This window comes from Dermacentor silvarum, chromosome 11, assembly GCF_013339745.2.
Source record: "Dermacentor silvarum isolate Dsil-2018 chromosome 11, BIME_Dsil_1.4, whole genome shotgun sequence".
In the NCBI taxonomy this organism is placed as follows: domain Eukaryota; kingdom Metazoa; phylum Arthropoda; class Arachnida; order Ixodida; family Ixodidae; genus Dermacentor; species Dermacentor silvarum.
In genome coordinates this window covers 103,253,503-103,266,932 of record NC_051164.1, presented here as the reverse complement: position 1 = coordinate 103,266,932, position 13,430 = coordinate 103,253,503, and the positions used below count along the sequence as shown (strand labels likewise).

General features: G+C 45.7%; 1 protein-coding gene across 1 annotated transcript; it reads right to left on the bottom strand.

Annotated features, from left to right (window-relative positions):
* Positions 1 to 11,576: 11,576 nt before the first annotated feature.
* On the bottom strand, positions 11,577 to 13,412 carry LOC125941397 (probable basic-leucine zipper transcription factor I). Its single transcript, XM_049658543.1, has 2 exons — positions 13,218 to 13,412; positions 11,577 to 12,136 (listed from the first exon to the last, which is right to left on the bottom strand). The coding sequence occupies exons 1-2, from the start codon at positions 13,357 to 13,359 to the stop codon at positions 11,700 to 11,702; spliced, it is 579 nt and encodes a 192-aa protein (XP_049514500.1). The 5' UTR covers positions 13,360 to 13,412; the 3' UTR covers positions 11,577 to 11,699.
* Between the last annotated feature and the right edge of the window lie 18 nt (positions 13,413 to 13,430).

Genomic DNA, 13,430 nt, shown 5'->3' with positions numbered 1-13,430 from the left:
ATCTGAGGTTGTTGCTGCCGCAATTGCCGCTGCATCTGGTGCAGCGAGAGTTGCTTCATCTGAGGTGGTGGCAGCCGCAAGAGTTCCTGCATCTGCTGCTGCGAGAGTTGCTTCATCTGAGGTGGTGGCTGCCGCAAGTGCTGCTGCATCTGCTGCAGCGAGAGTTGCTTCATCTGAGGTGGTGGCTGCCGCAAGTGCTGCTGCATCTGCTGCAGCGAGAGTTGCTTCATCTGAGGTGGTGGCTGCCGCAAGTGCCGCTGCATCTGCTGCTGCGAGAGTTGCTTCATTTGAGCTAGGTGGTGGCTGCCGCAAGTGCCGCTGCATCTGCTGCAGCGAGAGTTGCGTCATCTGAGGTGCTTGTCCACGCATTCCTGTCCATAGCATGCATGTCCAAGGCCCCGAAGACGAAGTTCGAGGTGCTCCGAATCGAGTGAGTGCCAGGAGGCACACAGGACCACAGGGCCAAAGTCAACAGACCTGTGGTCAGGCACGCCTAGCTCCAGCGCTACCTTGAGTGCTGCAGTGGCCGAGCGGCCTTTCCGCTTGACCAATGTTCAGGGTAGCCCAGTGTAAGAGGGACTAAAGTTTGCAAGCAGCCCTTGGCATTTGAAACAGACCTGTACACATATACGTATAGCAGACGTCTTGGAGGTCTTAGCTTGTCTATTCCTGGGGGAGCTATTCGAGTTAAATATAATCACTGGACGTTGCATTCCTTTTATGGTTACAGGGCTAAGGTTGGGGCTAGTGGACTATATACATGTTCAAGTGCAACACACTTTACACCCACAATAACGAGCGGTGGAGTGGACAGCTTGTTCTGTTGTCCTGTCACTTTGGGCGTAATCATGCACGCCACAATGGTGCCTCAAAAGATGTAAAAAAGATTTAAAAGATCTTGCATATACATCTCGAAAAGCATATGGTTGCACCTGTGCTACAAGTTTAAGGTATGTCACCACCTTTGAAAAGACTATTTTTAAGAAAAAACACATTTTTTTTTCTTTTTTAGATTTCGAGAATTCCCAAACATTCACAAATGTTCTGCAGAAAGAATTATGTTATCTTATTTAGTTCAAAAGTTATAGCCAACTTGCTAACAGCTGGTGCACGGTTCTGAAACCGAAACGATCGAATGTGGTGTGGTAACAGAAACTTTGCTTTAAATTTTCGTAAGGGGGATGCCTGACGCTACAAGCGTTAAAAGTGCGTCTCTGTTGTTCGTGTTGCGCGCGCTTTATGCTGCCGCTGTGAATGCTACCGGGAGCGTCATTTTTATAGCTATTATTTTTAGTAGCAACAGTAATAGCATGGGCTGAACGCTTTTATGAGACGGCATGGCCAAGTTCAAGGTAAAAAGGCGATTGAAACAAGTTTCAATCAAAGCTTTCGAAAAAATAGAAAACGATCGAAAAAAGTTTCACAAGAAAGGTAGCCGGTTTATGCTGACCTTTGTACAGATGAGCTCTTAAAGAAGTGCCTGCACGGAAAATCCCAAAATGTAACGGGAGTTTCAACGGTATGATTTGGCAACGGGTTCTCAAAGACGTCCGCGTGAGTCTGCCCATCCTACTTTTTTGTTTATATGATGTGTGCCACTTCAATGATGGCAACAGAAATACAACAGATATTTTGAGGGAAGCAGGCATCGAACCTGGCCATCACACGCTCGTAGCATGCTGCACCAGTGACCAGTACCGTGTGAAGGCCCAGCGTCAATCAACGGGTGAGGCAACATATCTCCGCAAGAAAAGATGGGCTGCAACAAAAGCCAAAAGAGAGTTCCTGGCAGCTAAGAAGGGCCGTAGCTAGGAACCTATTGGATTGTAACTTTCTAGGCCGTGATGATCTTGTTTGTACAAGGATTGAAAAACTTGATTTCTTGCACTTTCCTGTTGTGCAAACACTTGTAACTTCAAAATCTATAAATAGTTTTCAACGAAACTTTGCATGCTCGTTCCTTCATTACTAGCATGTGCAATGAACTAGGATTAATGAAAACGAATGATAATTTTTGATGTAATCGTGTTTTATTCCAAGCAATGCACACAAAAATGACATTTTTTTGTTTTCTTTGGTATTTTTACTATAACTTGATTTCCAATCATCCGATGGCAAAGATCCTAGTTAGTTGCACAGTCTGGTTAGTTGGCTACGTCTGTGCCAAAAAGTTTACAATTCCTGCACTCCATTCGCTAGTTATGAATGTTCACGTAAGAGCCAAGTTTGGGCAATGTTTTGTCAATAACAAATGCCAGTACGATTTTGTTCACTCTTTCTTGCTTTTGAATATAATTTAAAACGGTCCTTTATAAGGTCAACGTGAAATAAAAATTTAATGGCCAAAAGTAAAAAAAAATTAAAAAGGTGGTGACATACCTTAAATTATGTAGTACCTGTTTTAGTAACGCAAGTTGTAAGGTGGGTGTTTGCTATCGGTATCGGTGTGTCATCACGTAGCGGTTTCACTAGTTTTGTTTTCGACGTTTTACATATTGTGCATATTTTTCAATTACATGCATGTAATGTAACTTCGAAGTAAACGCCAGACATGATATAGTTTACATTCTCATATCCGATGCGCCTGTAGAGCTGTTGTACGGAGTCCGCATTCTATAAACTTGACAAAACTCACTGAATAACAAATTGCTAACCCGCTCTGCAGCTCTATGCTTTTCATTATTCGGAAATTTCTGGAAAGGTGGTGAAACTAAATTTAATTCACAGAATTGGCACCTGAAAGGGATATACTGTAGTTTCTTGAAGCAAACTCGTGCTGACAGTGTTTGTCTTTAATCGTTCCGCTAGATTCGAGAGGAATACAATCTCTCAGCCGGACCAAGTAACTTGACTCGTCACTCTTACTGCATTACTACACTGCTGTGCCATAAAGCTTTGTCATAAATCTCTCCCTCAGTTCGTCCGAGCTATGACGTCTTTGTCAACTTTCCACTCATCGAAACGCTGGCCCGAGGCTCGGGCTTTCCAGTTTCGTCCATTGCTATTTCAGCGTAGTCCGTTCATGTACGGGAACACTAGTTTCAATGCAAAAGGGTGGTGGTTTATAGATATGTGTGCGTTAATTGCTTTGCTGTCGGTACCTCTTTTAATTACTTTTTAAGCGTATATATCCATGACGAAACGTTTTTGCACTTTCTCCACCAGGGCTGTCACGTGGCAGTGGCTCCTCGACCCCATAAAGCTATCTTGACGCACCTCTTGCCAAGGAAACGACGACCATGAGTTTGTCACTTGCAAACACTAGAAAGCTTTGTAAATAAGTAACTGCTGACGCAGGGGGTGGGCAGGGGCCAGACTTTTGTGCAACGAATTACATGCAACAATTTATTTGTAATTAATAAATTTTGGTTCTTTTGTAACTGATCTAATATGTATTTTTACTCGGTAACGCTTTCTATAATTGCATAACTTTTTTTCAGCAACCATTTAAATGGTGGCGAAACACGCTTACCTTATTGGCAACAGAAGCTCAAGCAGGTGAAGCAGCAGTATACAGTAGAACGTCCGCGTTCGTACTACAAAGCAGGCTCGTGGATGCGCCTGTTCAACCTGCAAACCCTGGCACTACGTGCGTTTCAACTTTATGGCTCCATCAGATGTTGGCTCAAGAACTGAGCCTTAGCAGCTATGGCTCCATAGCTATTGCCACTTTGGACATTGATGCCAGGAAATCACCTACGCACAAATGTTTTCAGCTTTTCACTGGTCCTGCCGGGGGTGTCTTCTCCGAGCCCCAGCAACAATGAAGCGTGCGATTCATCTGAGTCCAGTGGTCAACCAATGGCCGGCGCCATCCAAGATGAGCAAGTCGGTCATTGCGACGCCACCATCGCAATTTATGCCCTCCTACTGAAATAACGTTTGTGTAATACAAGTGCGCATCCCTTGTGACTGTATTATTTAATCGTTCTTTCAAAATAAACGTTCAATTGACAGTCGGCGTTCGTGTAATGTGGTCTCCCTTTAATCCTTGTGATTTAGGCGCTGAAAATTAAGTACAAAGTGGCTGAGTGAACCTTATTCTTCTAAGCATCGCGACATTAAGTAACGACAGTCTTTTGCGCAAGGTGTTCGTAAGTTACAACACTTCCCTACCTTACAGTGCGCACATCGAGCGATGTTTGTGTCGCTACTAATGCCTTAACAAAAAGAACGAGGGAAGATGACCGACCAAAATTGAAAGGCAATTCTTAGTGAAAGCAAACGTGTGAAGGGCTGCAGAGGACGCACTGAAATATTCAGGGCAACTCGAGCTATTCATTTCAAAAAATACTGCCGACCTCTGATACGAAGCCTAGGGCAGGAGTGGGTTATACAGTGAAAAACACCTAATAGTTATAATAAAACTAAAAAACTAAAATAAAAAAGCTGCGCGAAAGCAAGACACCAATTCAAGGACGAGGCAAGTTTGATTAAGCTTACAGGATTATGCCCGGGCAGGACGAGGCCAGAGGAAACTCTGGTGGAGGTCCGAAGCAATTATGACGTGCAAATCGATCGTCCAACCTGGGTATAGGGGCGAAAGACCAATCGAACCACCTAGTAGCTGGTTCCTCCGAAGTTTCCCTCAGGATAGCTGGCGCTCGATGGGAGAGCACTTACACCTGGTAAAGCGAATGATTAGAGGTATTGGGGTCGAAACGTCCTGAACTTATTCTCAAACTTTCAATGGGTGTACGGAAGGCCTTCTGGGTTGAGGCCTCCCGCTGCGATGAGAGTGCCAAGTGGGCCACTTTTGGTAAGCCGAACTGGCGCTGTGGGATGAACCAAACGCCGGGGTAAGGCGCCCGAGTCGGGACGCTCATGAGAACCCATGAAGGGTGTTGGTTGCTTAAGACAGCAGTACGGTGGCCATGGAAGTCCGAATCCGCTAAGGAGTGTGTAACAACTCACCTGCCGAAGCAACTAGCCCCGAAAATGGATGGCGCTCTAGCGTCGGGTCTATCCCCGACCGTCGCCGGCAGAGAAGCACGAAATGTGGGGGTGCTAAGCCGCGACGAGTAGGAGGGCCGCAGCGTTGGGCGTGAGCCCGCCTGGAGCCGTCGCTGGTGCAAATCTTGGTGGTAGTAGCAAATACTCAAGCGAGAACCTTGAGGACTGAAGTGGAAAAGGGTTCCGTGTGAACAGCAGTTGGACATGGGTCAGTGGGTCTTTAGGGAAATGAGAAATCCTTTCAGAAGCGGGCGCGTTTGTGCAGCTCAGTCTGTGAATCGGAGACGCCCCGCTGCAACCAAAAGGGAATCGGGTTAACAGTCCCGAACCCGGCTACGGAGATCGGTCCTTCGGGGCCCAGTGCGGAAACGCAAATTAGCTCGGAAAAAATGATGGGAGCCCCGGTAAGAGTTTTCTCTGTAAGGAGATCGAGTCCCTGGAATATGGGTTGCATAATCGGAATGAGGAGCACATTCATCATGAGGAGTGTGAAATTAAAGAAATAAAAAGGAAGAAAACAACTGCAATCAAGTGGTTTTATTGTTCACTCAGCATAGACAGGAATGACTGAAGGTTTGTGCAGTTTACTAGGTCTGCAGACAGCATTTCAGTCAGTGGCCAACGTGGAAAAAAAAAGTTGCAGTGGCTTAGCTCGGCTATGCCAGGATATACGTAGCGTTAGCAAATGTTCAGCTGATTATTCTCAGCTTTCCTGGTTGTCTAGATTGTCAAGGATTAGCTTGATTGTCATGCTTACTGCTGCTCCAATGACACACACGCGGTGTACGTATTATGTGGCACATGTATTCATTCCTCCTACGCTCAACCGCTAATTGCCAGGCAACTATTTCGGGATCCGATGAGTCAAGCTTCTCCGTTCTTCTGCGCTGTTGAGCAGCATTTGCGCTCTCCTTCTCCATGGCTATACCACACTGGCAAACGCCAGTCAGAAGCGCAGCGGCTCCAGCGCAGTGTCGACGGCGGCTGCACAGCGAGCGCGCGCCGGCGCGTCTACCACGGCTACGTCGTCCGTCACTCCTCTGGAATGCGCAGACCGGCGGCGGTGAGTCGCGCGCGGCGGCGGCGGAGTGCGCGAGAGGTGCCGGCTCCGGTGGCTCCGGTGCGCAAGCCGTGTGACATCACTGATCCTTGCGCATGCGCAGCACGGCTCTTGATGTGCCGCGCGAAACGGGCTTGGCTAGGCCAGTGTAGCTAACGCTACAAAAAACGATTTTTTGAATGCTTGTGTTCTAAAGGAATGTTCAGATCGCGTTGATGGACGACTGAATTATTAGATATACGAGTTCTTATTTATTCATAGCTTATCATGGTAAAATAGGTTACATACAGGGTGTTTCCGCTAAGTCAATAACCAATTTTTAACTGTCATGTGGCAGATAGCACATTTCTAATACTTGAGCTGGATTTCTTAAACTGGCGAACATTACTTGCACGAGCAACCTAAATGCATATTCGAGTAATTAAAACCCCGCAGGGGCTTCTGCGTAAGCAGGCGTTTGGTGTGTTGCGACACCACGTACCCGAGCACATGAGGGTTGGACCCTCCTGCGTGTACCCGTGCGCGGCTTCATTTGTTGTAGTTCGCCCCCATTGTTGCTGAATAGGACAATGTCATCTGTAAACCGAAGGTTTCCGAGATATTCCCCGTTGATCCTCACGCCTAAGCCTTCCCAGTCTAAGAGCTTGAATACTTCTAAGCAACCAGTGAATAGCATTGGAAAGATTGTGTCACCTTGCCTGACCCCTTTCTTGATAGTTAAATTTCCGCTTTTCTTGTGGAGAACCAAGGTTGCTGCGGAATCTTCGTAAATATTTGCGACAATATTCACGTATGCCTCCTGTTCTTTTTGATTACGCAATGCCTCTATGATTGCTGGTATCTCTACTGAATCAAATGCTTTTTCATAATTTATGAAAGCCATATAGAGAGGTTGATTGTACTCCGCAGATTCCTCTATTACCCTATTTATGACATGGATATGACCCATTGTAGAATATCCCTTCCTCAAGCCAGCCTGTTCTCTTGGTTGGCTGAAGTATTGCCCTGATTCTATTGGAAAATATCTTGGTGAATATTAATAAAGAACACAGACCCTGTAGTAGTGCATCATATAGCCAACGGTTTCTTTTTCTCTTAAGTATTCGTTTTTAGGCTCCGCATTCCGAGTACTTGCCACTGTCAAGTACCTATTCGTGGCGCAGTGCAAAATAATTGCATGAAATTATACGTCGATCGCATAAGACGAAAATAAACTGAGCGCAATTCATTTGTAAATAGTTTATTAAGCGCGTCGCATCACATAGATGATCAAAGCCCATCCAATACACTCATATGCGTGGCAATGCTCAAATTCAAATTTATTTTCATTTCGAGGATGAGGGTAGGATCAGGAGAAAAGTGACGTTCGATACATGGAAAACAACGAGGACATAAGGGCGAGTTCATTGAACGTAGGTGGACATTAAGAGGAGTAAAATAATAATCCTATACAGAAACACTTCGAAAAGTTTACAACAAAGCATGAAAACGGTTTTACACAAGTCACAATATACATAAACACCAATGCTATATACACAAACTACAATACACATAATTTCCTTAACGCTAAAATCTACATCTCTTTTCAGAATAACGGTGCTTCTCTAATCTCACGCGGACAACATTGCCTAATTGCATATGTTATCTTGCTCTGGAGCAATTTGTTTAGTTACACAGGAACAGTGAACCATAGCAGTTGTCGCCCAAAGTGTGGTCTGCTGAAGGGAATATTGTTAATGAATCCAATGCTGTTAATGACGAGTAGGGTATAAAATGACCTTATTTTCCATGAAAAGATCCAAGAAGTCACGATTGTTATTAAACAGTGATTCCTAAGGTTTATTGCTAAGTAATACTCGCATAGTTTGTGAATGGGGACAATGTTTAAACTGCTTAAATATTTCACCGGTGTGTGCATAGCAGTAGACAATAACTATAATACATAATTGCTTTCTTTTGAAGTCTATATTTCATTAACATTGGTTGTCGTTGTGCTTCCCTATACCAAGAAACAATTGACATGCGACAAAAACAAGATGTTATGCAGCTGTTATGAAGTCACTCAAACATAGCCACAAACGCCATTGCGATAGCAGACAACTCCAATATGACAACTTCAGCAGACAACTACAGTTTTTCAATACTAATACAATTATTTACAGGAGAATCAGGTGGTCATGCATGACAGAACGAGCCTAATCAGTTGATCTCGTCATGCATGGGGTATACCATGTCTCTGTAATCATAATTAGGTCAAAAGAAAAAGAAAAAGCATCCAAATAAACAGGTAGATCATCTTCATTGTGCCGTGCAGAATGAATGTTTAGATGAAGAAAGCACAATTTGTCGCGATACCGACTTCATAGAAGATATTTTGCCAATCATTGCCACAAGCATGGGTATCGACATAATGCGCTCGCTCGTCAGTTTTCAGTGTAGTTCTCGATACACGGCAAAGAATGGTGCACTGCCGATGATGTGATGTTGCGGCCGGTGCCCAGGCTGCTGTTGAGGCTGCTGCTGCTGTTATGGCTGTCTCCATTGGAGCTACTACTGTTGCACCTGTGGCGGTCAGTGCAGCTGCAAGTTTTTCTGCATCCGCGACGGCAGCGACCATGCACTGTCTGTTGCTCTGCCTTCCCGCCGTTCCGGTGACCGGGGACAACTGCATATTTAAGCATCGACACGTTTATTCACTGCCTAAATGTTCAGCATCAGAGCTAAGGTGCTGTTTCGTAGCAGCTGATAGTAATTTTAATTAATGACCTAGGCAGTGTTGTGTTCCCAATTACCCCTGTCTTGCGCTAGCTGATTCCAACTTGCGCCTGCAAGTTTCCTAGCGTCATCATCTCACCCAGTTTTCTGCCGTCCTCGACTGCGCTTCCCTTGGTATCCATTCTGCAACTCTAATGGTTGCGTTCTTAAACCGCTTTAACCTTCGCCTTGGCAGTAGTTGACACGAATGGTCATATACACAAAACATCAAGACCTTTGAACAAAAATGCCTAAGCTCTTAATCTTCATATCTATTATTACAATCCCTACCCATCTACCAATAAATAGTAACTGTCATAGAAACAATTGCTGCGTACAATATATGCATCATATTTAATGCATCGTCAAATATAGTAATGTCTTTGTTGGTACATGTGAAAAAAAATCACATTCAATGTCAGTAACACTGTCCGCTCGGCCCGCTGTGGATTTATTTCATGGTACCTTATTCACATGTGTAACATAGCTGTCCTAAAATAACAACGAAATTATGTGCATGCCTTGGCGCTTGCAGCAGAGACGTGGTGCGATTTCCAGCTGCAGTTGCATAGTTTTAATTGCAGCTTCCATTGTTTCGATGCTCAATGCGGTCGTACATGCAACTTCCCGCCAACATACAAGGCTATCCGGTCCTCGGATTGTGTCCGTAAACAAGTTGCGGGGATTCGAAGTAGGCCTGCAAAAATGCCTTGCAGACACCAGACAAACGCAGTTAATGTTGCAGTAACGAAGTGTAGTCTAGTTCACTGCGGGTGTAAATTTTTGGCAGGGGCATAATTGGGAACACGTTGCCTTGTTACAAATGTTTCGACAAGAATAATCGAGGACCGACGAAAATGTATCAATGAGGCATTGTGGTTGGAAATTGAAGCTACTAAAGGCAATTCTAGTCACAGACTGAAACATCGTCAAAACATTAAAATCCATACAGAACCCCTGTAAACATTGATGTTTAATATCCTGTGTGTCTGGGCATATGGGCATCGAAGGAAATCTAGCAAAACTTTTAGAACTGGTTCTGTAGTGGGCCTCAAGTCATTTTTTTCGCAATGATCTATGAAGCTATTGGCAACGAATCTGGGACACTGAAACGTCAAATCATCTGCATCTGCAAATCTAAATCAGCAACTGGCCCCCATTAACGAAAATGCGACAAGCTGAGGTCATTGTTTGACGACTTAGAATAGGCCACACATATTACACACTCGTACCTGCTAACCGGTGATTTACCTCTGATCTATGGCAAATGTGCCGAGACGCTTAGCGTCCTACATGTCTTTTTGGAGTGTCGGGAAGCAGAGACTGAAAACAAAAGTACTTTGTTTTAGTCTACCTACAGCACGTTCCACTACACCCGACACCTGCTTCATGGCAAAGAACCATTTTGAAGTTTATGACACGGTGTCATAAAACAAGGGCGTTCGTAGCAGATCCTCTTACTGGAGGCTGCTGCTACAATATCTTTTGTAGAGCTCTTGCCGATAGGCCCTTATGATCAAGGGTCCTGCTGAGGCATTAGTGCTACTGACACCCATACATTTAAGTATATCTTTCCCTCGTTGCATACCTCTTAGGTCCATAGCACATCTCAGAATTCATGCGTCATTATCGTAGTTTATACATAGTTTACGTAAATTACGAATGTTTACATAATTACGAATAGTTTACGAACGTTTTAGGCCACTATACAGCCATGTCATATATACGCTTTGTCATTTACCACACCATATCATACCATTGTTTTGCACTTTTTTTTACCATCCATGGCCCTTGCGCCAAAAGCTCCCATTAATCAACGTCTCTGAACAGGTCCAAAGCGAGGGTTTAGGAACGTTCATATAGAGAATAATTAACCAGCACATTTCACAACCTGCCATTTTCCTCATTTCATCAAAATATAAGCTTCGCGATTTATGTAGATTTTTATAAAACAGTGAAAGCTGGCATATAATGTTTTTCATCGCTTGTAGTCACATTAACAGCTTTGCTGTAGAACGAGTAGGCAGTAAGAGCTATCGTTAAAAACAATAGCCTTATGAAACAATTAGCTTTGTTATGAACATGGTTGATAGACCTACCTTCAATGGTCATGAATATCTTCCAGTCTTTGTCATGCTTGAGCAGGCGTACCCTCTGAGGCACACTGATGTCATGGTCAAGGATGTTGAACAGGCCCTCGTGGAAGCTCACCGTTCGCCAATGTTCATATTGTTGGGACCTCCTACAGTCTTGTGGTTTTGTCGTAGCTGCTTTCCCTGCTGCTGTTGTGGTTGCTCCTATGGATGCCTTAATGGCAGCAGCTGTTGTATTGTTGCACCTACATCTAGTGTTGCTGCTGCTGCTGCTACAATGGCAGCTTCGACTGTTGCAGTCGTGGCAACCATTTCATCTGTGGCTTCTGCTACTGCATGCATCTGCGTAGGCTGCTTTGACTGCTGCCACCATGGCAGCTTCGACTATTGCACCTGCGGCAGTGGTGTAGCCAGACATTTTTTTTTCGGTGAGGAGTAGGGGAGTTCAAATGCCCGGTGTGCCGCCCCCAGCTACGCCACTGATCTACGGCAACCATAGCATCTGCAGCGGACATTGCGTCTGCTTCAGCGGCGGCGCCTGCAATAGCATGCAGCTGCTGGTACCTCCATGCCAGCTTCGGCTGATGCATCTGCGGCGGTTATTGCCGCCACATATCTGCAGCATCGGCTGCTGCTGTCTCGATGGCAGCAGCTACTGTTGCTTTCATAGCAGCTCCGGCTGCCTTATCTGCTGCGGCCATAGAGGCTTCAACTGCGGCAGCCATGCATTGCAGCTGCGGCAGGCGCTTCTGCTTTCTCGATGGCAGCTGCAACTGTTCCATCTGCGGCGGCCATAGATCCTGCATCGGCGGCCTCCCTAGCAGCGGCACCTGCAACTCCTACTGTTGCTGCCTCCACGGCACCTGCCTCTGCGCCTGCGCCTGCCACGGCACCTGCCGCTGCGGCTGCGCCTGCCACGGCACCTGCCGCTGCGGCTGCGCCTGCCACGGCACCTGCCCCTGCGGCTGCGCCTGCCACGGCACCTGCCCGCTGCGGCTGCGCCTGCCACGGCACCTGCCCCTGCGGCTGCCACTGAACACCTGCATTTGCATCTGTGCCTGCATTTGCATCTGCGCCTGCATTTGCATCAGCGGTTGCCGCAACTGTTGCAGAGGAGGCGGTGGCTGCCACAGGTGTGGCTGCAACTGCTGTCGTGCGAGTTGCTGCATCGGAGGAGGGGGCTGCCGCAAGTGCGGCTGTAACTGCTGCTGTGAGAGTTGCTGCACGTTCAGCAGCCGCTGTTTCCCAGCCTGCCCGCCAATCCGGTGACCGGACACTGCATGATTAAGTATCCATATATTTATTCCCTGGTTACATATACAGGATCGCAGCTAAGACACCATTTCATATGAGGTACTAGTTGGCACTGAATATACAAGGCCCATGAAGTACGTGTTAAAACATTAGGCAGATTAGCTTCGATCCACTTCAGCGATCCTTCCGCTAAAACACAATGCACAAGAGCCTAGATCTCAAACGAGTCCTACAGCATCAGTCGTGTTTCATCTAGACAAATAAGGTTGACAGCGTTGTACATTGTATGTACGAGCACCTGACAGCTGCAATGACTGAAGACAACGCGCATTTATGAGCATGCATCTTTATTCCTAATATCGACCAGCGTCGTTCTCGGCAATCATCTTATCTGAGCAGAAATATTCTTCCGTTACCGCAATCCAAGGGCCATGATTGAATTCGCCAAACAGGAGCGCGTGAATAGGGTGCCATGTGCAATTCATGCCTCTATATGCACCGCTTACCTAAATTGGTACCCACAATAAATTAAGCACTATCACCACCAGCATATGCGGAATTACGCAGCTTTATAGCACTCCAGGTGTACAACCAGATGGTGTGCCGGAGGTAACGTTTCCTCGCAAGATTAGCACCAAAGTCTTCTTTTACTTGATGTCAGCGATTTAAATCCGATATTACTTCAAGAAAATTTCAAGAAACATTACTACGTGCTATAAAGGTTCCATAAATGTTGCAATGCTTATCGCGCACGTTTAAGAAATAAAATGTTTTCAAAACGATGTCTTCTTTTATCAGCGTGCAAGTTCTTAATATGATTGCCAAAACATTCCACTACTCCCGGCAATGTTTCTTCGTACAGACGCCTTATTCGACGCGAAGTCAATTCTAAAGGTTTTATGTGATGGCCGTACCCTGCACATTGCGTTCATAGGCCCATTTTGCAGTCAATGCAATTAATACACCACAAACAACTGTAGCAGTCTAGAAGAGGCATCGAATTGCGCAACAGTAAGAAAATGCCTCTGACGAGACTTGCATATCTTAGTGGAGGCGGCCTGACACCCAAAGCTGAAATGGTCTAAAGGCACAGTGGGACTTACTCTTATTAGAAGCACCCTGCTGCTGCTGGTGCTTCAATTCCAGTCCGTTTGGGTCAACGTTCTCCGAATCTGGCAGCGGCGGGGACACAGGTTGGCTACTCGAACCACTGTGAATGACAGAGTACATCACGGTCAACTCCATGGCATATTCACCAGCTAAGAAGAACTGAAAAATGTTATTCAGGTAGGGCGAGCGAAAATATAAAGTGAAAC

What these genes read in the sequence shown, in the direction of transcription:
- LOC125941397 (XM_049658543.1), bottom strand. Translation starts at nt 13,359, where the DNA reads ATGGAGTTGACCGTGATGTACTCTGTCATTCACAGTGGTTCGAGTAGC. An exon ending in GCAGGGTGCTTCTAATAAGA is followed by an intron (nt 12,137 to 13,217) that starts GTAAGTCCCACT and finishes TTAATCATGCAG; the next exon opens with TGTCCGGTCACCGGATTGGC.